At 35.1% G+C, this 27621-nt stretch overlaps 2 protein-coding genes across 3 annotated transcripts; one reads left to right on the top strand and one right to left on the bottom strand.

The window, feature by feature from the left end:
• The first annotated feature begins 2170 nt into the window (after nt 1-2170).
• On the top strand, nt 2171-5111 carry RanBP1 (Ran binding protein-1). Its single transcript, NM_001247658.2, has 4 exons — nt 2171-2472; nt 3256-3407; nt 3530-3655; nt 4582-5111. Exons 1-4 carry the CDS (start codon nt 2294-2296, stop codon nt 4797-4799), a joined length of 675 nt encoding a protein of 224 aa, NP_001234587.1. The 5' UTR covers nt 2171-2293; the 3' UTR covers nt 4800-5111.
• Nucleotides 5112-5875: 764 nt separating this feature from the next.
• Nucleotides 5876-27621, bottom strand: LOC101251015 (uncharacterized). Of its 2 annotated transcripts, XM_004245024.5 has the most exons (13): nt 27277-27621; nt 23723-23897; nt 22082-22165; nt 18325-18566; nt 17910-18153; nt 17345-17424; nt 13441-13525; nt 12746-12877; nt 12550-12663; nt 10436-10483; nt 7282-7366; nt 6455-6505; nt 5876-6380 (listed from the first exon to the last, which is right to left on the bottom strand). In XM_004245024.5, exons 1-13 carry the CDS (start codon nt 27405-27407, stop codon nt 6289-6291), a joined length of 1563 nt encoding a protein of 520 aa, XP_004245072.1. In that variant the 5' UTR covers nt 27408-27621; the 3' UTR covers nt 5876-6288. The 2 variants fall into 2 exon arrangements, with proteins under 2 accessions (XP_004245072.1, XP_010325022.1); XM_010326720.4 differs by lacking the exon at nt 10436-10483.

Here is a 27621-nt window from a genome sequence, read left to right on the forward strand (position 1 = left end):
CCACGTGTGATAATTCTATTCGTGATTTTTTTAAAGATAATGTGTCTGAACTACATGGACACTATGTTTAAAGCTAGTTGTCATTTTATGTTCAATAGATACATATTCGTTTATATTAAGTGTATAATAGGTAAAGGTTTCAGTTGAGGTGTCTAAATGAATTATGCGAACAACTTTAAAGGGTTGTTAATGACTGAATCCATTATTTAATTTGCTATCATGTAATCGGTTAATCCGTTAAGAAAAACTTCAAATTGTTAAGAACTAATAACCCGATAACCAAAAAAATTTAAAACCGTTAGCAAAACCGCTAAGCCAATAACCTATATGACAAACCAATAACTTTTTTGGTTCGAGTTATCGATTTTAGTTTGATTTTGAACAACCCTATTTAATGGTCAATATAACTTTCACATATAGCAAACACAAAATTCATATTTGTATACTATAGCAAAGTTTGCATAATTGTGCTCCATATCAAACATAAATATGTATATTTCGCTATGCATATACAAAAAAGAACAATTGTATCATTCGCTATACATATACAAAGAAACCAATTGTATAATTCGCTATATATACCAAACAAGCAGTTGTTACAAATCAATTGCATAATTTGTGTATGTATAAAACGTGAAAGAGAGCAAGACAAAAGAAAATTGGGCAAGGGAATATTTGTATTGTATAATTATAAGTGTATAGGACGAAGATATATGTATTTGCATGTGTATATACAATTTTCTCTCGCTTTATATAAATAGAAACGAAATATATAAACTGCGTTTATGTTTGTATAACCGATAGAAGCGAGGGTGGCGAGCGAGATGTAGGAGAGTGACGAGTGAGTTCTGGGATAGGGGAGAGAGGGGAACATATATATATATATATATACACAAAAAAAAAATTTCTCGCTTTATACAAACACAAACACATTTTTATATATTTGTGTTTGTATAAAAGCGAGAGAGAGGGAGCGAGCTCGAGAAGGAGAGAGAGAGGGAGAGTTTGAGGGAGAGAGACGACTAGCAAACAGATGCTACAAGACACAATCAAATCAAAGTATAATAATTATAACATTTAATTTGATTTATTAATTTGCCATTATATATAATTTTTCCTTTTATTTATGTGATCCTTTTATTTACGTGGATATCCACTAATTGTAATCTCTCCATCTCCCCACTATCTACTACCCTTTGGTACACCTCCTATGTGACCTTAATTCTTAATGCTATGTCTATCTCCTTCTTCATTATCTTATCTTATAATTGTCATCATTTATGCATGTTATTACAATATTTTGTATGCCTTTATTAACATCTATAAATAAAAGTATTCTAACTCTTATTGCAGATATTTAAAATATAGTTGAAAAAAAAGAAGAAAATTTTATCATTGTTCTATATATCTTATCTAGTATCTTGTTGTTGTTGATCTTTTAACTTACAACTTGTTTGGTGGTCTTATTTTAATGTTTTTAAGCCCAAACAACCTTTCAACATATTTGAAGTGTTGGGGTATACAAAAACTAAGCTTATAAGTGCTTAGTTATAAGTTAAAATGGTAAAAACAAGTAAAAGTCAATTCAAACGGGTTCATAGTTTTACGATAAAATAACAGGTAAAAAAAAAAGAGAAAATTTCATTAATAGCAAAGGGATTAAAACTTAATAAGTCTTCTTAGCTATGTTTGCATAATTACGGTCAATAAATATAGTTTCGTTTGCTGAGTATTTTTATTTGTATATTTCGCTTGCCACTTTACAAATAAAGTAAATATATACAATCTTTGTATTTGTACATTCATGACTTTTTCATAAACTCCGATTGTATATTTCGCTCACCAATATACAAATAAGGTAATTTGCTAAGAATTTATCGTAACTTATAAAAATCAAATTGTATCAACAAATGGTTAGGATAAACATATACAAATTCTGAATCTTTACAATCAAAAATCGAATTATACAAATAATAAAGTATACAATTAGAAACCAAATATCAAAATTTAGATAATTATAATCGCGAAACATAAATATCCAAATTATGGCTAAATTAAAAAATATACTATAAATGTTTGTCGTTTTACATAATTTTTCCTAAAAAGAATAGTGGAAGAGGGGCAATATTCATAGTTAATTTAACTTAGAGGGACTAGCCATACAAACTCCAACCAAAAAAAGCAAAAAGAAAAGAGGCAAAGTTATCAAATCAAAAACCCTACTTCCTCCCTTGTTGTTCTTCTTCTTCTTCAAATCCGCCGTAAATCTTTCTAAAACCAAAAATCTAGAGTGATGGCAAGCACTACTGTTGAACCCAAATTGGAGAAGAAAGAAGAGGAAGTAGAAGCAGAAGTAGAAGAAAACCCAACTGGCGATGATGAAGACACTGGTGCACAAGTTGCTCCCATTGTTAGGCTACAAGAAGTTGCTGTCTCCACTGGTGAAGAAAATGAACATGTTCTTCTTGATCTGTTAGTAACTCTTTTCTCTATGTCTTCATTTTTTCCAAAATCAAGCTTTAATTTCTTCATCCAGTGCTTGATCTGGTAGTAAAGCTTTGATTTTTCTGAAAATGATTTGTAGATGTAAAGAATCTATTATCCTTATTTCAGAATGATCAATGTACTAAGTCTCAATTCCAAAGTATTTATCCCACTCGATGTGATAGCTATATGCTAAAATAGCTACTATTGTTTTTTTCCTTTGATTACAAACGACTCTGTTGGGGTCGGCTCTATGAATCTATAACTAATCATGTTATTTCATCCCGTGGTGGATCCAGGATTTTTAGTAAGGGGTTGGAAAAAATTAAAAATGTAGTTCTTGGGATTTGAACTTAGAGCCTCAAGGTAATTTTGAACCTTCTGAGCCATTGATTCGAACTCTAGTATTGTGTTGAGGGGATTTGTAGTCTATATTTGTACACTATTTTTTTTTAAAAAAACCCTTATAATGTAGTGTCATTATTTTGCGAGGGTGTTCGGATCCTCTTAGATCCGCCCCTGGCTCATTTGATTATGATTTCAAATATTGACTACTGTAAACTATAATTATATTATCTTGTATGTCCTTTTTAAGTATTTAAATCTTATTCTAAAAGTTCAAGGAAATGAAATGAATTTGTTCTTTCAAACCCCACAATTTTAATCACAAAGGGTGGAGTTATACATAAAAAAGTTGGCGAAAGATTCCTCTTGGCAGCAAAGAGAATGTTCATTGTTTCTGGTTGTAATCCCTGATGTGAATTTTTGTAGGAAATCAAAGTTATACCGATTTGACAAGGAAGGGAGTCAATGGAAAGAGAGAGGTGTTGGGACTGTGAAGCTTCTCAAGCACAAGGAAACTGGAAAGGTTAGGCTTGTGATGAGGCAATCCAAGACGCTGAAAATCTGTGCCAACCACTTGGGTCAGAATCCTTCTTTTCCAATTCTCTTGATTGTTGATTTCCCTTATTGGTTTTTCTATGTTTTGTTAATGTTTGTGGTTGTATTTATTCTGAGCTGCTGTTTGATAAAATCTTGTGTGTAGTCCTTCCTACTATGTCGATCCAAGAACATGCTGGGAATGAGAAGTCTTGTGTGTGGCATGCTGCTGACTTTGCTGATGGAGAACTGAAAGATGAGACTTTTTGCATCCGCTTTGCTTCAGTTGAGAGTGAGTAATCTGTTTATGCATCTTTTGGGTATTATTATTGTGCCTTTAGTTAAGATATGCTTTTTGAGCTATTTGTCTTCTCCTATGCGTATGTAACACTTGAAAGTCATTGTGATAGGATTTCCATATGCTATTTGAAATCTTCTATTTTCAATCAACATGTGATTTATCAATTGATAAAGATGAAAAATGAAATAAGCTCACCACTTCCACAGGGTGGATCATTAGTTAAATTACATACAATTGATGGTGTTGTTTCTAAGTAGTTTAGAGTGCCCTAATTTGTATTAGAAGAAGTGATTTAGTATTGAAATAAAATGGTCCCAAACAGAATGGAATGGATATTGAGGATTTATATTGCCAAGTCCAACCATACCAAAGAATGGTGTTTGTCATTGGTACTCAGTGCACATTTAGGTTATTGATTATGATATGTTGAATGATGGTAATTAGCTTAATTATGTGGCACACACTCCATACATCCATGAGTTATACTCTTGTTAGTGCTTCTTCAGGAGTTGTCTTAACTAATTTCCCCTGAAGATGGCTGAAATATCTTGGATGGTGGGTTATGTCATGCGATATTTGATACTCACCACTCTTTAATTGAGGTTGATGTATTGGGAATCAGAAACTAATTTCCTTGATGTATTCTTTACTTGTAAATCACAAATTATGAGCTTCTTATTACAGTGTGATTACTAATTAATGGCTTACACAAACTCCTTGAGTACATTCATGAAACTTAGTTGCATTCCTTGCATGGGCTGTAATCCTGCAAGTCATCTTAAATCAACACTGAACAACTGTTTAGGATTACTCCAGATTTGTAGAACCAAGTTGAATTAGATGTTTGGAACAATTCTTAACATTACCCCTGTTTTTCAAAACCAGATTTTTAACTTTATTTTAATCTTGTCTGTCAGATTGCAAGGCTTTCAAAGAGAAGGTTGAAGAAATTGCTGAATCTCAACAGACAAAGTCTGGACAAAGTGAAGAAGCTGGTGCTGCTGCTACTGAACTTATTGAAAAGCTTAGTGTTGAAAGCAAAGATAAAAATGACAAACCTGAAGACAAAGAGGCCCCTGCAGCTACAGAGGAAAAGGAAGATAAGAAGGAAGAGAAAGCTGAAGAAAAGAATTAAAATGTTTGTATTGTCGGTCAGTTTTTTTTTTTTGAAAGGTTAATAGCATTCGTTGTTTCTGTCTGATCCAATAGATATGATAGATATAAGCAATGTGTCTCTTGTGGTCTTATTTGTTGTTGTTGGGATGGTTTGGATTTTCATTTGGGTCTTGAGTCGAGTGCAGCTTCATGTTTTATTGTGGTCTTTGGTGTTTCCTTGTACTTATTTATTGTGTGTTTGCAAATTTTGGTTCATGGGGGTACACCACCCAGTATAAGGGATTACGTTTGTTAAAACCTTTAGCACTGTTAGTGAGATCATTTTTGAGTTACAGTTGTTGCAGGTAAGGGAATGGCAACTCGTCCCATCTGTTGAGATAAGAGCTGAAAGTTAAATTAGTCTCTTTCTTGATTGCCTTTCTTAGCTTTGTTTATAGGAGATAATTTGGATGTTGATGAAAATGAAAGAGCAATATTCTTTCACACTCTTGACTATACATCATATATATAAAAATATTGATAGTTTGACTAAATATTTTATCAAGGCATGGAGCCAATAGAATATGGAACTGTAATTTGAGAATCTTTGGAGGAAAGATCAGAACAGGAGCTGGATTCAATCAAATATAGTGATATTTCAGAAGTGAAATAATTGTTCGAACTACCTAAAACAAACATATCTAGTGGAATCTTAGAAGTGAAATAATTATTCGAAATTAACTAAAACATAATTCATAGAGTTAATTAATACCTCAATAGGTGAGGTGAGCATGTGCTATTCTTCGCACCACTTGCTGGTTAGATGGTTAAAATAAAGTAGTATTTGATGTTGAGGCGTGTGTTGATATGAAAAGTGAGAAGTTGTTAGTGAACTTGCAAAAAGTCTATATATCGAACTCCAGAAGTAAATATCTCAAGTTTGTGCCAATTTGATAAACAAACACTTGCATGAAAGAATCATCTCTCATGCAATAACAAGGTTATGACTTGGGCGATGCTATTTCCTAGCCATGTCTCAAAAAGTTTTTTTTTTTCAAAGATGTCAAATATTATAATTTATTTTTAGTCATAGTATTTGACATATCATGGTCCATATTTACTGAAAAGCCTCTATCATAACCAAAAGATAAGATACAATGGGGGTTGCAATATTTATGAACAAAGTTTTGCCCATATATTTAAAAAAGGAACCACAGCATAATTGGTCCCAGAAGTAATAAATTTCATCTGACCAGCAATTGCCACAAGAGTTAGCATTTGATTGCCAACCTGGGCAATGGACGATATTAAGCAGTCTAAGTTTCTATTGCACAAACATTACATTTCCTACAACAGTTTCCATGTCCTACGAATCAACCAAGTTTCTCAAGCATTAACTGTACACTTATATCATGGTGCCAAACACACTTGGAATGCTGATGAAGGGGTGAACAACCTGATCAAATACAACAGGTGTATGCTACCACCACCTTTGCTAGTTTCTTTTTCAATATAAAGCTCTGGCGATATCATGGAGATATTGCACAACCGGTTGACGTTATCATATCTGTGTCTATTTCTCCACTTGTTCCCTTTGTTGAAGGATAGTCCTTAGAATTATCTGCAGTCATATTAATTAGACTAGTAGGATAAGAAGTTCGATATTTAAACCATTTACAAGGTCACAACACTTACTGAATATGGAATCAATTGACGGCCGCCTAGGTGATGTGTCCCTTGTAGGATCTGGAAAAAATTGAAATGAGAATGAAATCACTCTGTGCGCACTTATATGTAGACAGATAAGATGAACATTTAACATCACATAAAGCAAATAGAAACATGACAGATACTACTCATTAGTTCAGTAACAGAGATTAGGTTCAAAATAGCAGAAGGTCCATGCGGTCTTTTGAAGATCTATTTGTTTCCGATTTCGGATGAAGTGCCATTGGATGTTAAACAAGAAGGTACATAGTCTAATGCCTGGTATGCCTTCTGAAATAGTTTAAACATTCATTTTGGTTCTTGATAATATAATTTCCACAAAACTTCTTGCAGGTTAGCATCACTAGTTTATTATTATTTTATAATTCCAGACCAATAATTATAAACCATGTGCAATCGAGAAATGCATCCTTAAAATATCAGAGAGCTTGGGAAAGGAAGCAAAGTAGTTGTACCAAAACCTTCAAATTCAGCCTAGAAGCCAGATAAACAAACAAAAAGATTTACAACACCATCATCATGAATAGTAACAATAACAATAATAAGTATTAGAAATATCAATCTTGTGAACTCTGAACTGGTTTCATTTTCAGATAAGAACTTGCAGAAACTCCCCCCAAAGTTAGAGGAAAACCTACAATGCTTCTTTGGAGAGTGCAGTTACAGTAGTTCCGAGGAGATTTCTAGATAGGTGTCAGAGGTCCACTTTTATGAAAGATAAGCACACGCAAACATCTAACTAAAGTATAATTACACAATTGTAGAAGGCATTGAAAGGGGAACAAATGACTCACCGGAAGAGTTGCGCAGTGCCTTGACAGCATCAAAGTTTTTGTATGTATAGCCCACAAAACTTAAATCTTTGGGAGTTAATGACATCTATAAACATGAAACTTGAAGTTAGATAACTAACTTAGAATTCTGAGGCTGCAAACACATATTAGCAGGTTATTATTATGCATCAAATATTTCACTTGAAGTTTGGCTTCACATAGGGTACGTAGAAGAATACCAGGATGAAACTATTGCGAGAAATTTCTAGATGTACCACAAATCATGCAGGCTGCAGAACAAACACTGGAAGAACTTTATAATCCTTCCAGAATCTTGCACAGTTGGGTTCAAATCCATCTTTCTATAACTTATGCCCAAACACTTTATAACCACTTGTAAATTGCAGCTAAGCTTTCTTTCTCAATAAAAAAAAATTGCAGCTAAGCTTTGTTTCATTATTTATGCATGTAAGGACACATATCCAAAGGAATGGACATGATTTCTAAGTGCAAAATGTCATGACTTCTAGGAGGTTGATGTACAAGAAACAAAACAAGAAGATCGAAGTAAAAGAACAGCTTTCCTTTTTTTTCTGTTTTGGTAGTTAAAGATATCGACGATAAAGTACTTGATTAAAGTAAACCATCTACTTTACTAGCGATTCATAAAGCTTGTTATACACATGACCATTCAGTTAGGTTTTATTCAAAAGTATGTATGCAATAATGTGGTGTCAATTGGATCTAGGGCTATATATCTGTTACTAGAAAAGAAAAGATATAGAAAATATATCAAAAATCTACAAGCCTCTGAAATATATATATACACACATAAGAAATACTCGCTGGATGTGATGAGGAAATAGGATTTGGCGAAAGATGGATTAGGTAAATTTAAGTTTTGCATAAGCAGTGTCAAATTTTCAGTACTAATAAATGGTACCCTGTCTGGTTTTTTTCCTTCCCAGAGAGGCTTAAGGTAAGGAGATCCTCTCTCTCTTTTTTCTTTTCAGTTTTCATCATAGCCATGGAAGGACTGAATGGTTTGGTGAAAAGTGCACAGGAAAATAATTGGTTCAGGGGTTCAAAGTTAGCACAAGAGCTGACTGAAGTATGGCAATTTCTCACCTTCAGTATGCTGATGATTTTCTTGTATTTTGTGAAGTTGACAGAGAACAGTCGATGATGATGAGGGTGATTTTTTCATTCTGTTTGAAGATATCTCAGGCTTACATATTAGCTGGAACAAGAGATATTGTATATCGAGTTAATGATGTAATGATATCCTAAGTTTGGCTAATATTTGTACAGAAAAGTTGGGGAACTGCCAACTGTATGCTTGGGGATTCCTCTGGGAAGCAAATCAAATAGGATATGGAATGGAGTAATAGAAAAATGTGAGAAGAAACTGGCTCATAGGAAATGCCAGTACCTTTCATTTGGGTGCCGCTTACTCTAATAAACTCAGTTCTGGATGCTATGCCAACATACATGATGTCTCTATTCCCTATTCTAGTGAATGTTGGCTGTTGCCGAGAGAACTGATTCTTTAAGAAGAAATTTTCTATGGGATTGAAACAGTGAAAAGAAAAAAATTGACCTTGTCAAATGGGATTCACTGGTAATCAGCATAAGGATGGGGGTTTGGGGAAAAAAGCTTAAAAGGTACAGAACTGAAGCTTGATGATGAGATGGCCATGGAAGTTTCTTCAAATAAGTATTTATTGTGGAAGGAGGTGATTAGGAGAGATACAGTACAGAACAGTAGACCACCAACAAGGTAAATGAGCCTTCCTTATGGAGTCGATCTATGGAGGCCCATAAGGAATCCTTGGCCAGGATTCAGCACCAAAACCACTCTTAGAATTGGTAATGGTATAAAGATTTATTTTTGGAACGGCAATTGGTTGCCAAGTGATGCTTTGGTAAATCACTTCCTGATATTCACAGGATCAATCAACAACAAGAAGCTAAAGGTGGAGAGGATTGGAGTCCTCAAGGCTGGAACCTTACCTTCAGAAGATTCCTTTTGATTGGGAGATGGACAGAGTGGTTGAATTATATAAAATGCTGGAGCAGTTCAGGAACTGCAGATTACTAGGATCAGTTGATATGGCAAGGACATAAAACAGGGAACTTCTCTGTTAGTTCAGCTCAAGGAAATTCAACACATCTAATTATTGTTTTGGAAAGTTTGGTCATGGAAAATGATATGGAAGGTTAAAATTCCATATGAAGTTGCATTATTTACTTGGTTACTGGCCAGAGGAGCAGTTCTTACACAGGAAAATCTTGCCAGGAGAGGATAATACCCTTGTTACATATGTGGAGAAGAGGCAAAGCCAGATATTCATCTTTTTTTACATTGTAAGGGAACTTCACAGCTATGGAGGATGTTTTTAAACTTGAGGGGTATACAATAGGTAACGCCAAGAAGTATCTCGTAATTTCTCAATTGCTGGAACAGTGAAGGCCACCCAACTGGCAACAAAAAGACATGGAGGATTGTCCCAGCTAGCATTTGGTGGACAATCTGGGAAAGAAAACAAAGATGTTTTGCAGAGAAGACTAGCAACTCCCAGAAGTAGAAAATGAAGTGTAATCTTTTTTTACTTTTGGTGTAAAGGGATAAGCTGAGAAGATCACGGTCCAAATTTCGATGTTCTAATTCCTTATAAAGAAGATATAGGATGGCAGAGATATTTTGCATGGCATTTTGTAATCATGGGGGACTCACACAATTGTGAAGTGGGAGGTCCAACTTTATATCTATATACAAATATGTTACCTTCTCAAAAGAAAAAAAAAGGAACTAGAAATATATAGAGAGCTACTGATTTGCAATCCAACATAACTAGCATTAAAAAAAAAGAAACTAGAAATATTTAGAGAGCTACTGATTTGCAATATCCAACATAGCTTGCATTTATATTTTTGGATAAGAGTGGATGGAAACAGATTTAAGTAGTTTTTATGTTTGATTGGAGCCAAAACACGTTTCGACAGTAAGTTCTGTGTTAACCCTTCTAGCTTCCGGCTTTTGCTTAGTACTACAGAATTTTAGGCAAGTGGCAGTAATAAGGATGCAGATACTTTATCAGTTCATTGGCCATAAAATACTATCATATACAAAAGGTATTGAAACACAGACAGAAAAGAACCAGTGGTTACAAACCTTCCGAGAAGGTCCTGAACCAGATCTTGCTGATGTTGGAGTATCCATCTATGAAGAAGTCCAGAAGGAAAGAAAACAGTTACTTACAAGGAGAAACAGACTACATTTGAACTAGATGATAAAGGTGACAAACTATAGATCCACCAAGTATAGTTTCAGAAGGCTAACATGTGAATCAAGCATATTCTTGCCAATAGGAAATTGAAAAAGTGAGGACTACTAGTTTGAAATCACAAAGCAAAATCCTCGGCATGAATCGTCAATAAAAGATGCCAGAACTAAAGACCATGCACAATATTGTGACTAAGTCTGACAAGAAACAGAGATTAAGGAGAAAGCTTGACTTACCTAATACAAGCGTAGCAGCACAGATAAAATTTAGATCTTGACTTAAAGTTAGCTAGTCAAAAAAGCACCATACTCATGGAGTAATAGAAAGCAACTGCTTTTAGAAAGTGAGACACTGAGATTACAGGCAGGATACAAATTGCATTGCAAGAAACTCTACCAGTTTCTTGTCTTAACTTATTTGTGAAAAGAGAATGGAAGAGAGAAAACTCTTTTGAAAATGGTCATTAGGGGACATATCACAGATTACAGCCTCTAACAATTTAACTTGAAAAACGAGGTGATTCACACACTTCAACACTGTACAAAAGCAAATATACATCCTAGGTTGAGTCTGAATGTTGCCCATCAACAAAACTTTGTACATGCTTGGCGCAAGAAAAAAAGAAGCAAGCCTGGAAAAACAGCATTTCATTTCCTTTTTATAGGTTGCTTATCTAAGCATACAAGTCGAACAATAGATATGATTGCAAGCTTTTGCAATGTCAGTTTTTTGAAGAGCATTATTTCACTTAAAAATAGTAAAAGGCTCAGGACAGTTATCGTTACACTCAATACAGTGTGCCTCCTGAACTGTGCTCTTCATTTACACTGGGGGTGAGTGGACAGTACTCAAGGTAGTTGATGAGTTGTGACGTTCAAACTACAGAACTGAGGAATCAGATGAATTTTGATTGAAAAAATGGCCAAAAGAAAGTTAAAAGAAAAAAGAGGCGTGTATATATATATATATATATATATATATATATATATATATATATAGAGAGAGAGAGAGAGAGAGAGAGAGAGAGTACCAACTAGTTTTTGAGTAAAGAATAATATGTAGAACGTAAATGTGCCTTTTTTTGTTAAATGAAAAAATTACAAGAAAGTAGGAGCGATTGACTCTAAGAAATTATTCTTGGTAGCAAAGGACCTTTCTTTCTGACACATTTATTGGAGAATTCTGGAGAACCTTTATCTAGAATCAAGACTAATTCTTCAGCATCAATCTCTCTTATTGTTTTCCTAACTCCTTCATTTCTGCAGAATATGTGCGCGCACACACACATACATATACACATACATTTTTTTCTTTTCTAAACCTAAAAAATAGTCAGCTAAAACACACACACAATTACCCCCTCTCCGATCTCAAACCTAACTTTACTCCATGCTCATAGCAATCGAGTTTGAACTTAAGCAACTCATCGACAACTTCCAAGACCAATATATATATTCAACCCAAAACAAATGCACAATTGAGGAACACATGCTGTTGAATGCGAGAATAACCATCATGGGATTTTTGTTATTTGTTTGAGAAAGAATAGTGCTTTAAGAGGCTGCTATTTTGGAAGGTTGTGTGAATGCCTACTATCTGACTTATATCTTCTAAAGGGAAACATACAAACAGTATAAAACTCTTAGATGAGTAGGTCCACGCGCTTCACATGGTCCCACATGCAAGAAGGTGTGCTGTGGATCTAAAAACAAATAATAGAAATCTACCCTCTACTAAACCTTTCGGATGAGGCATTCCTCACAGTTCACCAATATTGTAAACAGATAGTGAAAAGAAGACACATGTTGCAGTCCATTTTGTAAGTAAATAGAGATGGTGGGACAGTAATGTATAAATAAAATAAGGAAAATTCTAGGTGTTACAGATGGACATTGACTGTGCATTAGATATTTAAAAGTATCAAAAGGGTGTATGTCACTGGCTATAAAAGTCATTAACTTTCTCCAATAAAATACAAGACTCATTCAATTTCATGAAATACCTCATCATACTTCATGAAATTCTGGGTGTCCAGCTCTCCATTAACTTCTGGTTTGAAGGCTGCTTCCATTTCATACAGCCTATCCCATTCAATATCCTTGAACCAAGGATGAGCCTGATAAACCACTTCAAATAAATTAACAGAAGAAACATGAAGGTTCTAGTGAAAGTGATTGGATGAGTGCTTCAAATATTACCTTTATTTGGTTTGCACCTCCAGTTCCCAGTCTATGCTCAACATCACATAGTAACCTGCAAATAAGATCCTTTGCCTCATGTGAGAGTTTAGTATCTTCAGGAAATCTTAGGTGATTTCTCCAGTGAACTATCTGGCAATCACACACATGGAGTTAGAATCGGATAAATTTGGAAGTAGCAGGAGAACCAGAAAAGAAGGTTTACTTCAACACGAAGGCAATCAGTACGTTTTAGTTGGTATAATACAGAGATAGTCACTAATACACCACGTTCACATAGTAAACATTGATTGTAGCACTGGCAAGCGTATCACTATGAATGCAATACATCTTAGACTTGTAGTGCAAAAGGTAGAAGACTTAGACCCGGATTAACCAAACGAAAGAGACTAATCTAAGGGGTTAAGCATCACGTGAAAAGGTCCAGACATCAGCTGTCCAAGCTATCAGTTCTCCGGCATCAGCAAAGAGAGGTGGTTCATACTCGGATGAGATTGCATACAAAGCATTCTTGTTCTTTGTATGTGGTCATTTTGCAACAAATTCTTAGCATCAAACTTTTCTACCATTCTCTTGATTTTTACAGTGAAAGAAGAAGGCACTTTCTGTTATCTCAGAAGCAGTAGATATCCTTATCATAAAAAAAACGGAAAGCATACAGCATATTTTAAGAACACAGAAAGTAAAGATGCTACCTTTCTGCAAGTAGTTATCGGATCATCGGCATAGAATGGAGGGTAACCAATGAGCATTTCGTACATAATTGCACCAAGGGACCACCTGCATGTAGTGTATAGTAGAAAAAGATGAGAAATACATAAAGCACAACATGGTTCATTGTACTTTAGCAAATAACTAGAAATTATACAACGGGTTAGAAAACAAAAGCATTTTCCTGCAGTCCTCATCAAACTAAAGTGAAAACATAGGTCTGTGGATATGGTCAAGCTTCCAGTGAAGTTCCACGAAATCCCAAAATACAATTTGCCTCATCCACTAGAGATTGTTGTGCAGATGAGGCACTAGATCTTGTAGCATCAGATATATCATATCCCCAGAATGGTGAAGGCTTGAAGGGGGGGGGGGGGGGGGGGAGGTTAAGCACTTAATTTACAGCTCTCCACTTGGTCATAAACGGAGGCAGGTGGAACCCCTCACAGATATATCCTACTTCTTTCTTCCTAACCTTTCCATGGACTAAAGTCAAGAAACTCTTACTCCATTCACCTTCAAATTAACATGTTTTGTCGCCCCAGGGAGAAATTCTTCTCTAGCCCCCTCTTCCAACTGCTCCAAAATCTTTCTTTGTCCCCCATCCCACTACCTCATGCAGTATCCTCCCATGCTAACACTGATGTCCTCACTCCTCCCTACTTCTCCTTTGCCTTCCCAACACAAGCAGGCAGCAGGCAGCCCAACTAAAAACACCAGATAACCTTAGTCTGCTTTCTCAACCTCCATTTGTATCTAACTTTGCTTTCTTTTCTGTTATTAGTGGTTACTTGACCATTCCATTCCTTGTCTAGTAGGGTTCTTTTTTGTTTTTTGTTTGCCACTAATAGGTATTGCTAGATTGAATTTACTTAAGATGAACATAGAGGTGCCACAAATTTTGACTCCTCTACTTCATTTTATTATGGATAAGGAGTTTAAGAAAAGAAAGGTTTTACATCAGGCAGAATATGACGCACCAAAAGTACCCTTAATATCTAATTGCCTTAAACATGACATTGTCAATTAGGATAAAATCAGAATGTTCAAACTAAAGAATTTCCAAATATAGAAATATGTCGAACTTTTCTGAGCAGACTGAAAAGAAAGTATATCTTCACCAAAAAGAATAGAATATCTTATAAAATAAAGGCCAAACCCATCGGTGGCCACCTAAAGTTGGCACTAATTTTCACTTAGACACCTTAACTAAGCTCCATTCATTTTATGTCCCGCTGTGTTAATTCGAGACTTTCTGCTGAGATGGCATAGCAAGTGTGATATACTCACTGGACGCGCGTGAGAGCCTCATTTTATCAAATTTAACTTTTTTTTCTTCTTCTTCTTCCCCATTTTTTGGCTACCATTTTCAAAGCTTAAACTCTTTCCATGGTGAAATAAATTTGACAATGCCACAAACAAAAAGTGAATTCTAGTGCCCATAAATTTTAAGCTTATTGGGGGAAAAGCTTCACTATCCTATCAATAGTGTGCTTAATACAGAAGGTTTGACCAGAACACTAGGAGGCAAGGTTGAGGAGCTTCCAACTGCTTACCTAGGTATGCCTTTGGGAGCTAAAAAAGCAAGTCCAAAGGCATATGGAATGGGGTACTGGAGAAATGTGAAAAGAGACTCACTAGCTAGAAGAGTTTGTACTTGTCCTTGGGAGGAAGATTGACTTTAATTAACAGTGTGATGGATGCATTACCCTCTTATATGATGTCAGTCTTCCCTATGCCTGCCAGTGTATCTAATAGCATTGATGCTCTTAGAAGAAATTTCTTATGGCAAGGCAGTGAAGATAAGAAGAAGTTTCATCTTGTTAAATGGAAAGAACTGATGGTGAGTAAAAACACAGGAGGCCTAGGTATAAGAAATCTGAGGAAACAAAACCAGAGCCTAATGATGAAGTGGTTGTGGAAGTTGGCAAATGAAGATAACATGCTCTGGTAAGAGGTCATCATAGCAAAATATGGCATGGAAGATAAGCGGATGACTAAAATGATAAGTACTCCATAAAATGCACCGTATGGAGGGGAATCAGAAATCTATGGCCAGTGCTATATCACAGAACCAAGGTAGAAGTGGGAGATGGGTCAAAGACATCCTTCTGGGAGGATAAGTGGAATGGGTCCTGTCCCTATGAAACAGTTGCATCCTGAATTGTTCACTTTATGCCAACATTAACAGGCCACTGTGGCTACAATGTGGACTGGACAAGGATGGAATTTGTTCTCAAGGAGGAACCTACAGGATAGAGAGATTGACAAAGTGGCAGATTCAGTAGGCTCTTTCAGCAACCTCACTGAAAAAGAAGGACTTATTAGTTTGGCAGAATGATACCAAAGGTCAATTCTCAGTAAATTCAGTGTATAAGGAACTCAACAAGAATGCTGGACAGGAGATGGAATGGCCATGGAAGATCACCTGGAAACCAAAAGTACCCTACAGAGTAAACTGCTTCATGTGGGCTATCAACAAAAGAAGCAGTTTTGACTCATTAAAATCTAAAGAAAAGAGGCTATCAGTTGGCTTCGAGATGTACTTTATGTGGAGAACATGCTGAGACAATTAACCATCTTTTTTTGCATTGTACATGGACAAAACAATTATGGAGAATGTTCATCTGTCTAAAGGGGATAAGATGGGTGAAACCAGGAAGCACTAAAGGAATCCTGAGCAGCTGGAATAGAGATGGCAATGCTTCTGACTAGGAGAAGAGATGGAAACTTATCCCGGCATGTATTTGGTGGACAATCTGGAAAGAGAGAAACAGCAGGAGTTTTGAAAATTGGCAGAATAGTTTACAGAAGATCAAGATGGACTGCTTAGCTCTTTTCTATTGTTGGTGTGAACAAGATATATTAACTAGGACAGAAGATATCTTTGATGTGCTATTTACAGGTAGCAGTTTAGACTAAGACTATTTTATTCTGTAAGTTGTAAAACTTTTAAAGGGGAACTTTTTGTTGTAGTAAACCTGTGGATATATAGACTAAAGTTAACAGTTTAAAAAAAAACAAATTTAAGCTTAAATACTTTAACTTATTTTGTTGTCCTTCTTCCTCCTCAAAATAATTTGAGAAAAACCAACACAAATCTCAAGAAGAAAAAAAAAACACTCAGAAATGGAAGGAAATCATATTTTCAATTATTAAATCCTACCTTAACCATAAACAATTTTAGTTCCAATCCATTTGTATGTCTTCTTACATCATAATCAAGGAAAAGTTCAAATTAAATAGATAAGCTATATAATTTTTAGTAGAAAAAATGGGACTCCATATTTATGTACTAAAACAACAATTTTTGACTTGCATTAATTATTTGGTTAAAGACATGTCAATGAGTCATTGGTAGTTTTTTTCCTACTCAAAATTCATCGTTTAATAATTAATTTTATGCCACATGTCTTTATTTAATTCGTCATTTTGACATGTCATTAGTGAATGTGTTACACACACCTAACAAATTTGGCAGATTGTCGAAAAAGTGTCAAAATGACATAGTTGTGCATGCCATGAAGTGTCTAAAATGAACAAAAACTTGTTGAAGTGTCTAAGTGAAAATTCATGCCAAGTTTAGGTGGCCACTGATGAGTTCTCCCTAAAATAAAACACAGAGAATACAGTTTTTTAATTATCATTATCAGTAAAAGGTACCACCACATATGTTAGCAATCGAACTAATCAAAAGAGAAGTATCCAAGGTAAATATTGGGAGGGAAATCCATCAATTAGTTCAACAAATTTATTTACCAACTTGAAGAAGGTATCGCTATTGACATTTAGACATTTGTCACATTGATTCATGCATGAGCAGAGAATCCCAGAACTCCTGGTGATCTATGCAAAAAAGCTAATTCTACTTTCGGAATGAACACTAACCAATCACATTCCATTCCATATCCTTTCTTCAATAGTACCTCAGGAGCAATATAGTCTGGTGTACCGACAGTTGAAAAGGCCTTTTAGATGAAGAAGACAAAAATTAGCTTTAAATACATAGAAAATTCAATACTTGCTAAATAACACAGATCTAAATTTAGTGTCTACAAAAGTGAATATTAAGATTTTATATCAGAGTTATTGACATATTGCAAAAAAGCATTCTTCATTGACTGAAATAAAAGCCAATACAATTTGTCATTCCTGCAATAATCTGGTATTACATAAGCGCAAGTGTTTGGAACAAGATAAATTCATTCAACTATAACACGTGATTTTGTATCTTATATTAGCTTTCTGCTGTTTTGAGATATCCTTTTCATTTATTTAGGGGTTCCTATAAAGATGTTTCTTATACTATGCTTTGGGTTGTATTATTGGTTCACCTAGCAGGTAGTGGCTTGTTGGGTTCCATGTTGCAACACGTGAATTTTGTTTCCATGACATTCTGTAAATCCTCACACAATGCAAAGAAGAAACAACATATATCAGTAATATTGCATACCAATTTCCTTCTGTTTATCTGCCAATGATGAAGCTTTTCGCGGGGGGTTTTCCACTTATTTCCATCATTGGTATCTGGGAAGCTGCTATCTATATCCATAGGATCCTTTATATTCTCATCATCCATAGCTTCATTTTCTTTTAATGTGGATAACGTTCTACAATCAAGAGGCTTACAGAGACCAAAATCAGAGAGCTTCATGTGACCATTTTTGTCCAAAAGAAGGTTGTCAGGTTTGATATCTCTGTAAAAAAAGAAATCAAAATATAAACACCAAAACAGTCACAACATGGCAAGAACTATACCTCAAGAAAGTGATTACATATTCACATTCAAATTATGCACATAAATTACCTTAAGTCTTAATTATTTCATAACAGTAGCTTTCACAAATAAGAAGTTGATGCAAACATACCTGTGAATGTAATGATGCTTGTGAATAGACTCTATAGCTAGGACACTCTGACCAATATAAAATTTAGCTACACTTTCAGACAATGTATCTTCTCTCATCAGCAGAGTCATCATGTCACCGCCAGGAAGATACTCCATGACAAGGTAGAGATATTCAGCATCTTGGAATGAGTAGTATAATTTTACAATACAATGGCTGGCCACTTCTGCCAATAAATTTCTTTCAGCTCTCACATGCTCCACCTGCGAAAATCAATTTTTTCAATAGGGATTACAAAGTTGGCGGATATACCCCATGTAAACAGGATACAGACCCCACCCTCCCAACTTCCTATTAAATAAAGAATGCACGAGCAGCTTCATGAGTTCCAATCATTCATACAGCGGACACTGAAAAATTACTTCAATATGACACTCAATCATTTCATTTCATGCGGGGAACAATCAACCTTGGTGTATTACTTGGATCATTTCTGTTTCTCGAAGGCAATAAAGTTTTCTTAATTTAAGAAATCAATGCTGAACCTACATGAGAAGGGGGCTCCAGAAGAAGATTAAGTTACAAAAGAAAAGCTGTCCAGTAAAACGAGGAGAAGGACCACAGGGACCCCTTTGAACGTACAAATAAAATATAGCCCTAGAAAACATGTCATGAAAGTTTCCAGAGAGTACTTTCATACGATAAGATTAAAAAGAAAAAATTTTGAACAGGAGATCTGTAACTATTCTAGTGCTACACTTCATATCAGTTGTCTGGGATGCTAGCAAACACCTCAATTAATGCAACAACATATCCAGTCCAAGAGCACTAATCCTAATTGTTGGCTGATAGATGGTATTTTTCATATCAATATTTGATCCTCTAAGATCTTAAAGATAATTGTTGTAATCTAGAATATCTTTTTCTCCTTTTTATGGCAAAATATATGATTTTATAGAATTCCAGATTTCATGGGATCTAGGTCATTCTGTTCCAAAATCTCTCATGAATATAAAGCCATGTATATGAGATAGAAAGATATGAATGAAACTATTCAACTACCTTATTCCATATGGTATCAGAGTTTTAGGCTTATTCTTTAATGGTTTTATTCATCTTGTCCAGAAAATGTGATTGCCGCAACTATTCCAGCCTCTGGAAATGTTTCTGCAACTGTAGCGAATAACTCTACAGTTTAATCGGGTGATTTGCAAATCATTCAAGCCTCTTATCGGTTGAATGGAAAAAAATTACCTAAAATGGGCTCAACCGGTTCATACCTTTTTAAAGGGTAAAGGGAAAATACGACACCTTCTTGGTACAGGACCATCTAAAGAAGACACCACATTTGATGTATGGGATGAACATGATGCAATGGTGATGTCTTGGTTATGGAACTCTATGCTTCCAGAAATCAGCGATAGCACTATGTTCCTGAGCACCCCTAAGGAAATTTGGGATGCAGTGAAGGAGACAACTCTAAAGTACATGATGCTGCCAGGACCTATGAAATAAAAACAAATTCTGCAGAACCCAATTTAGATCTATAGCTATGGGAGTTTATGAGTTGTTATGGTTAAAGATAATCCTTGATTATTTGAAGATAAGATGGGAAGGACCTACGAGACTATTGTGACAATAAATCAGCAATAAGTATAGCTCATAATCATGTACAACATGATCGCACAAAGCATACTGAGGTAGATAGACATTTCATTAAGGAGAAATTAGATAGGGGACACATTTGTACATCATTTGTATCTAAAAAAGAACAGGTGGCCGATGTTTTAACAAAAGGACTACCAAATAATGCGTTTCAAGATCCAATACGCAAGCTAGGAATGGAAGATATCCATTCACCCGCTAGAGGGGAGTGTTGACTGATAGAGGATATACTCCATATCAAAACTTGATCCTCTAAGACCTTAAAGATAATTGTTGTAATTTAGAATATCTTTTTCTCCTTTTTTTTTGAAAAATATATGATTTTATAGAATCCCAGATTTCATGGGATCTAGGTGATTCTGTTCCACAACCTCTCATGTATATAAATCCATGTATATGACATAGAAAGATATGAATTAAACTATTCAACTATCTTATTCCACTAACCACCAAAATTGGCACAAATGCGGTGATAGCATCTAGCATCGCAGGTTATATAGAGAAAGTGAATAAATATAAAACCTAAATAAACAAACCTTGTTTCTCATATAAAGAAGAGAGGGTATTAGAAAACAACTATTATTGACCGAAAAATCTTTATCTTTAAATGACAAAGAAACCAATGAGGGAAATTCTAATTCTGAAGATTCCTATCTTTTTTCCTAAATTCAAAATCTTGGTCCGAGTTGATGGGATGATGTCACTATGAAATGTACTGACTACTATATAATGACAGACATTATATCTGGCAAACGATCAGTGCAGAAATACATGAAAGTATGGTTACACAAGAGCCCAAGAGATCACACACGATGCAAAATAGAAACTAGTTGGCACATGCATTTTGGAGATGCTCAAACTGGTCTTTTTGCATGTTCAGAGATGAAACATGAATCAGACAAGAGTATGAAAACCTGACGCTCCAGGAGGTATTAGGAATCCTCTTTACTCGCTTTTACTGTTTTACAAGTATTGGATGTTAAAGGGTTCAAGAGAACACTGCATGGGAGTTCCAATAACTATGTATCAATCCCAAACTAGTTGAGGTTGGGCAGTAATCCATTATATAATCCGCTCTGTTCTCATTCATATCCCTCCAATATTAGTAACCAATTTGTCTTTTTAGTCAAAAACACAGATTTTCCCAAAACTAGAAGTTCTGAATCTCATACTTAACCATTTCAAGACCTACTGCAAGTGTAACAACAATAACCTCTTAATCTGAACTAGTTAGTATTGCCTATATGATCCTTGTTCTCTTTCTTTAATCTATTCTTAGTTAAATCCACATACTAATATTCCTAGAGATTGTAGCTTAGATGGGAGTTTGTCCGAAGAAGTATTAGTAGTAGTACTAAAGTCTGCTCATAAATTTGTTGTTAGCACATCTTAATTCTTAGCATAATATAAACTCCGCATATAAGACATAAGTGGTGCTTTAAAGATGAAACAGGACAGTAACTGAATTAGTAGATTTCTGCAGGATACCCCCAGGTGCAAAAGCTTTTAATCTGTCTGAAAAGTGAATGAGATTCAGATGCAAAGGTTGAACTGTGTAAATCTTGCGCTGATTTTGGATATCAAATACTCCACCCTAAGGAAATTTTTTTAGTATGGTAACAGTATTTTAAATCAGCACAGAAGCAGTGCTGCAGACATATGTACAATTAAAAAGGCCACAATTGTATCCTGTATTATCTTACTAAGAATCTAACATGTCAACTAAGGATTCTGAATCATCTACAACATTTTCTTTACACCAAAAGTCAAACAAAAGAATACAGTTACATTCTTCAAAACATCTAGCATTTCTATCTTTCCCAATTGTCAATCATATACATGTAGACATAGTTCTCCACCATAACTTCTGATTTACACAGTCAAAATCATAGTGCGAGCAACAGGATATAGGCTGAATTAGGCTAAACAGCTTGGCAGTATATCACCATAACCAGTAGTATGTCAATGTGTACAAGCAGCCAATTTCCAAATCTGAGGTATCTTAGCATCATAATTACATACTCTACCAGAGAGTAGAAGCAACATTGATAAAAGTAGGCATATAATGAAAACCAAATAGAAAAAAAATAATGAAGGCAATTGCTCTTCTCACCTGTCCTCTGATGAGCATTTCAGATTTCTTTAACTTCTTCATGGCATAAATGTTACCCGATTTCTTCTCCCTGCATAATCTTACCTGCAGAGCACATTCACGTATTAGAATTGGGAGTGTTCTGTAAAAAGATAAGTTCAATAGCAGCACAATCCATGTACACAGAAGAAGAAGATATTGGTGAATATAGTGATTTTGATTTTATTGAGAAGGTAACATTTATTATATATTATCAAAACAGCAGTAAGATTGCTCGAACCATATTTTAAAGTGAAAAAAGAAGAGAACTGCTCCGGAGACCTTAACAAAACACTATGGTGTCCATCATTGAAGCGATATCTTCTATGTAACTCTTGTTAGACCAAAAACATAAAAGTCTAAAGCAATTCAACTTAATCCTCTGAAGTGAACTGCTAACATCTTCAAAACATCTGGACTTTCTCTCTTTCCAGATTGTCCCCCAAACACAAGCAGGAACCATCCTCCATCTACCTCTGTGTATCAATCCTACACCTGTTTCTTCCCAGCTAAGCAAGACCTCAGTAATCTTCCTTGGTGTTGTCCAAATAAAACCTCTGAGGTTAGTCATTTCGATTTTCTCCCCAAGGACATTTGAATACTGACTCCAACATCAACCATGAAAGCCAGCAATAAGCATTAATGCTAACATAGATATCGAATCATATAGAGAATAAGATACTCATTGTCCCAAGAGGTGCAAAGCCATAATAGTCCCCACTCGCCCGCAAATAGAATAGGTAGTTATTTATGGGACATGAGGTGCAACTTCATTCATTGAAAGCCTTGTTCTTGTGTAGTCATGGTCCCAAGCGATGCTAGCAATTATAGTCCCACTTCTCCCTAAAATAGAACGATAGTTTTTTCTGGGAGAGGAAATGTAACTTTATTCACTGAAAGTTTCATTGTTATGTAGTTTGTTTTGGTAGAACTTGTCATTTAAAAAAGAAGACCAATTTTTTTGGAAATTTCTGCAATCATTCTTCAAGTTAGACTTTAGACTGAATATGTCTGTGTGTTGTTGTTTGACATCTAACATGGTAGGCGTTCATAAAATGGACCTTGGGCCTAGATCCCAAAAGTTAGCTCATGAGATGAGGGTTCTCCAACATAATAACATAAGGACACAAAAAGAGAAAATGCCCACCAGATCGCGAGCACTCAAATAGCATGTACTTTCTACTTCCCCATATATTTTATTGGACGAGATTTGACTGTATACGGAATTTAAAATAATTATTGACTTTTGTGTAATGTCAATTGAGATGGAAAAATAATATTGTACTGGCTGAAAAGTTTTTTTTATAGAGAAACCTTTCTAGATTGAATTAAAACATCAAATGAATTTGAAATTTCCTTAACCTGATGTACCTAAAAGAACAATTTGTGGAAATTGCAATTTTATGAATAGAAATGTCAACCTTCTGGAATTTACCAAAATATTAGGTGTCATATAGATGTTAGAAGTATATTACTTTTTTATATTATCAGTTTCTTTATATCCAAGCATTTGTATGAATATAATTCAAATACAGTAGAAATGGAAACGGAAGATCATGAAAGGAAACCATTTACTTGCAACGTGAACAAACAAAACTCAGACCTTAAAGGAATAATACTGACCTCACCGTAGGCTCCTCTGCCAATAATTGTTAGAAGTTCAAAATCATCCACACATATTTTGTGCCTCTTCAGTCTCATAAACTCCGTCTCCTTTTGCTCTAGATCTTTGATCAGATGCATTTGCTCTTCTTTAGGCACATCAGAAGATGCTAACTTTCTTTCTAGAATCCAACGCCTATTTTTAGACAATGTTGTAACAAATATAAGACAAGGAAGATATTTAGGGCCCGTTTGGATGGCTTAATAAAAGCAGCTTTAAAAAAGTATTTTTGAAAGTGCTGAAACTTATTTTTAAAATAAACAGTTTTGCGTTTGGATAAAAGTGCTGAAATTGCTATGTCAAACGTGAAAAGGGAAAAATGGAAGAAAGAGATGTTAGGGTTATGTGGGTAATTTGGAGATTGTATAAAAATATTAAGGGCAAAAAGATAAAAATGTGGTCAACTTAAAACAGCTTATAAGCTAAAAAAAAAAAAAGCACCCCTACCCCATCTTTTAACTTTTGACTTAAAATAAGTTTTTTTGAACCTAAAATAAGTTATTTTGAGTATTGTAAAACAGCTAAATAAGTCAAAACCAGCTTTTAAGTCAGTTTGATCAGCTTTTAAGCTGAGCCAAACAGGCTCTTAGAGAAGTGTACCTTAGTTATACTCTCAAGCTATTGTGGGTTTAAATAGTGATGTACACATTCTAAAATAGGAACGATTATCAAGATTATAGATCCTACAGGAAATTAACATGGTGATAGTTATAGATCCTAAATGCATGCATATATATATATATATATATATATATATATATATATTAACAATCATGCCTGTACACATAGCATGCTAAGCTTCTTCTTTTACTTTCTTTTTCCTTCTTTTTTTTTTTTTTTGGGGGGGGGGGGGGTGGGGGGGGGGAGGAGGGGGAGGAGGAGGTGGGTTTAGTCTTAGTGAAATATAGTCAAAGAAATGTCAAGATTAACAAGTGAACTCTAGAAAAGATCAACTTTGTTTTTTTGCTTAAAAGTTTAAATTGCTATTTCTTTTTTTATTGATGAAGCAATGGTGATGGAGAAAAATCCTTGAATACAAGATGTAACAAAAGCATCGTTGAATACAAGAATGTAACAAAAGCAATTAACATCGTAGGAAACATGCTTTTCTACAATAGCACCTAATCTTTTGTAACAGGCATCTCATACGTGTTCCTACTGTATACTACCATATAAGTACAATACCTCAAAACAAAATGTTGATCAGCTTTTATATCCTTAGGAAATTACATTAAAGTACACATTCCATTTAGATAAAATTGTAATTACTCTACAGGCCCTCAATTTATGATTTATACTGTAATAAATTTCTTGATTCTATTACACAACTTCCATACCCATGAGTTAAGAAAGCATAAAACTGCTCAGCCTGATCTCCCTAATAGAGTCCCAATTTGGCATTTGCATTTGTCACTCTGACCTAGTAAAATCTGGACCTTTAAAACTGATCATCCATAAACAACCAGCTAAAAGTAGGGATTTCGATATATAAGACGTCAAAGTCAAATGCTCATCCCGGATGACATACTATGATCATCATAGAGTAAGCAGCTTAAGAGTTCATGTCAAGTGATACATTTAGACGCAATACATCAACAACAACCCCTCCCCCCCCCCCCCCGGGCCTTAGTCCTAGTTGGCTTGGCTGTATGACTCCTCAATATTCATTCCTCTTCAATTGGGCCTGTTTCATTCCACTACTCACAATGTAGCCAAATTGAAACAGTATACTCGTAATGCATCATTAGCTCTAAGTCAAGTCACCACCGAAATGTTCCGATTATGTACCACAATTATATCTCCTTGTTCAAGTAGTGGATCCAATTTCGGTGTAACTAAATTAAGTCAAATTATTCCAAATAAGAATAGCAGTGTTGCCTAGCCATTTTGCTTTCCAAAAAACAATGTGTTCCACTACCTACTTTGAAAGAGGAGTTCAAGGAAGATTCAACCCAAAGTTTGCTAATGAACTTCCAAATATCAGTACGATGAGGGCATAATGTACCAATGATTTTGCTCTTCATATTTGTGTTTAACAGTTTTGACTTCTTGTTCCCACATACCTTATTCCTCTAAGTTGTATTTCCACAACCATTTCATCAACAAACACTTGATGTGCGCTGCTAGATCTTTTATACCCAAAGTGCCTTGTAATTTTGGTTGAATAACTTTGGATCACTTTGTTATCATAACCCAGACCGTTCCCTTCCCACAAAAAAAGATCTTTCGAATCTAGCAAGCTGCTTTTATAGCTTGATTAGAATAAGGAAAAAGAGACATAAAATTAACGGGGATGCTGTTTAAAAAGCTACTTATGAGTGTTTATTTTCTACCAATAGAGGGATAATACTTTTGCCAGGAAGCCAACCTTTCCTGTAGCTTCTCTAATCACCCAATTCCAGATCCCAGAGGATTTAAATCTAGCAACCAGAGTAAACCCCAAATAAGTAGTGGTGAATGTACTTATACTGCAACATATAATTAAATTAGGGGCTTCATTGACTGATAATAATGCTTTTGAGCATGTTAATATGTGCCCCTGACAGCTTCAAATATCAGCAATGTAAGTTTGAGATGGATGCTTTGGACCTTTCTGCACCACCAAAAAATAGTGTATTATCGGCATACAACCAGTGGGATACTGAGACTGAATCCGCAAAATTGCTGAATCTACTGTGAATGCTTGGCTTTCTTTAGCATTTTGCTAAGATACTCCATTTCTGGAATAAAAAGAAAAAGGAAAAGGAGGTCTCCCTGCCTGAAACCTTTTTATGGGGAGAAAAGCCATCAGGGACCCTGATTAATCAAAACTGGGTACTTCACTATAGTAATAGTGATTTATCCACCTTTCACTGAATCCCTTTTTCTTTAGAATTGGGAGAAGTTAAGATCAATTATTGGTCAAAAGGCCTTCTCTATTTCAAGCTTGAAAAAAGGCCAGATCTCATTGCTTTCCAACAATGTCAAAGAACAGTACTTGTCCTAGAGCATGATATGGTGACTATCAGAGATTAAGCAGCTTAACTGAGAATTCATGATGGCAGGTGATACATTCAAACTTAGTACTACTACAACAGCTATATCTCCACCTCAAACTAGTTTGGCATTGGCTTTATGAAACTTCCATATCCATTCTGTTGCATTTGGGCCAGTTTAATTGCAATACTGATAATGTAACAACATCAAAAAAAGGATACTTGTGATTTAGTGCACCAACTACCTGATGCCAAAATGCCCCAAATCGTTATCACAAAGATATTCCCTTAGTTCAACCAGCTGATCCAACTGAGCATAACTAAATCAAGTCAAACTATTCCAAACATGAAAAAGAAAATCATGAATCCCAAAAACCTGCAACCCTTTTTGTCTACTTCCAGCTATTAACACATAAAAAGCTAGTGCTAACAACAGATCTTTGAAGAAGAAAAAACAAGCAGAAATAAACATAAACCATCAAACTAATTTGACCCCACATAAAATAAACAAGAAATGTTTTTTTGTTTGAAGAAATTACCTTTCTTTGCGTTCCTGAATACTCTTCATCTGGGTCTTGTAGTGATTCTCAATAAATTGCTTAGCAGCAGCAACTTTCTCCATTGTCAAGCTTGAACCAAGCACTTCCTCTTCGCACTGTCCTTCCTCCATGTTTTCCCCTCTTTTGAGCAAAACCAAAACAACCCTCTTCTTCTTCTCTCTACTCTTTCTCTCTCTATATGTATGTATGTATGTATAGGTTGAAAAAATAGAGTGAAACCTGAAATGTACAGTTAGGTTGGGAGTACTGTTTGCCTCATCAGCACTGAGACTTCACCAGTATTCGCTGGCAATTCTTTGCGTCTTGTTTGGACGATTCATAATA

This window comes from Solanum lycopersicum, chromosome 8 (assembly GCF_036512215.1).
Source record: "Solanum lycopersicum chromosome 8, SLM_r2.1".
Taxonomy (NCBI): Eukaryota; Viridiplantae; Streptophyta; class Magnoliopsida; order Solanales; family Solanaceae; genus Solanum; species Solanum lycopersicum.

What these genes read in the sequence shown, in the direction of transcription:
- LOC101251015 (XM_004245024.5), bottom strand. Translation starts at nt 27,407, where the DNA reads ATGGAGGAAGGACAGTGCGAAGAGGAAGTGCTTGGTTCAAGCTTGACA. An exon ending in GAGGTGCAAACCAAATAAAG is followed by an intron (nt 12,664 to 12,745) that starts GTAATATTTGAA and finishes GTGGTTTATCAG; the next exon opens with GCTCATCCTTGGTTCAAGGA. An exon ending in GTTCAGGACCTTCTCGGAAG is followed by an intron (nt 7,367 to 10,435) that starts GTTTGTAACCAC and finishes TCATGTTTATAG; the next exon opens with ATGTCATTAACTCCCAAAGA.
- RanBP1 (NM_001247658.2), top strand. Translation starts at nt 2,294, where the DNA reads ATGGCAAGCACTACTGTTGAACCCAAATTGGAGAAGAAAGAAGAGGAA. An exon ending in GAACATGTTCTTCTTGATCT is followed by an intron (nt 2,473 to 3,255) that starts GTTAGTAACTCT and finishes GAATTTTTGTAG; the next exon opens with GAAATCAAAGTTATACCGAT. An exon ending in CCGCTTTGCTTCAGTTGAGA is followed by an intron (nt 3,656 to 4,581) that starts GTGAGTAATCTG and finishes CTTGTCTGTCAG; the next exon opens with ATTGCAAGGCTTTCAAAGAG.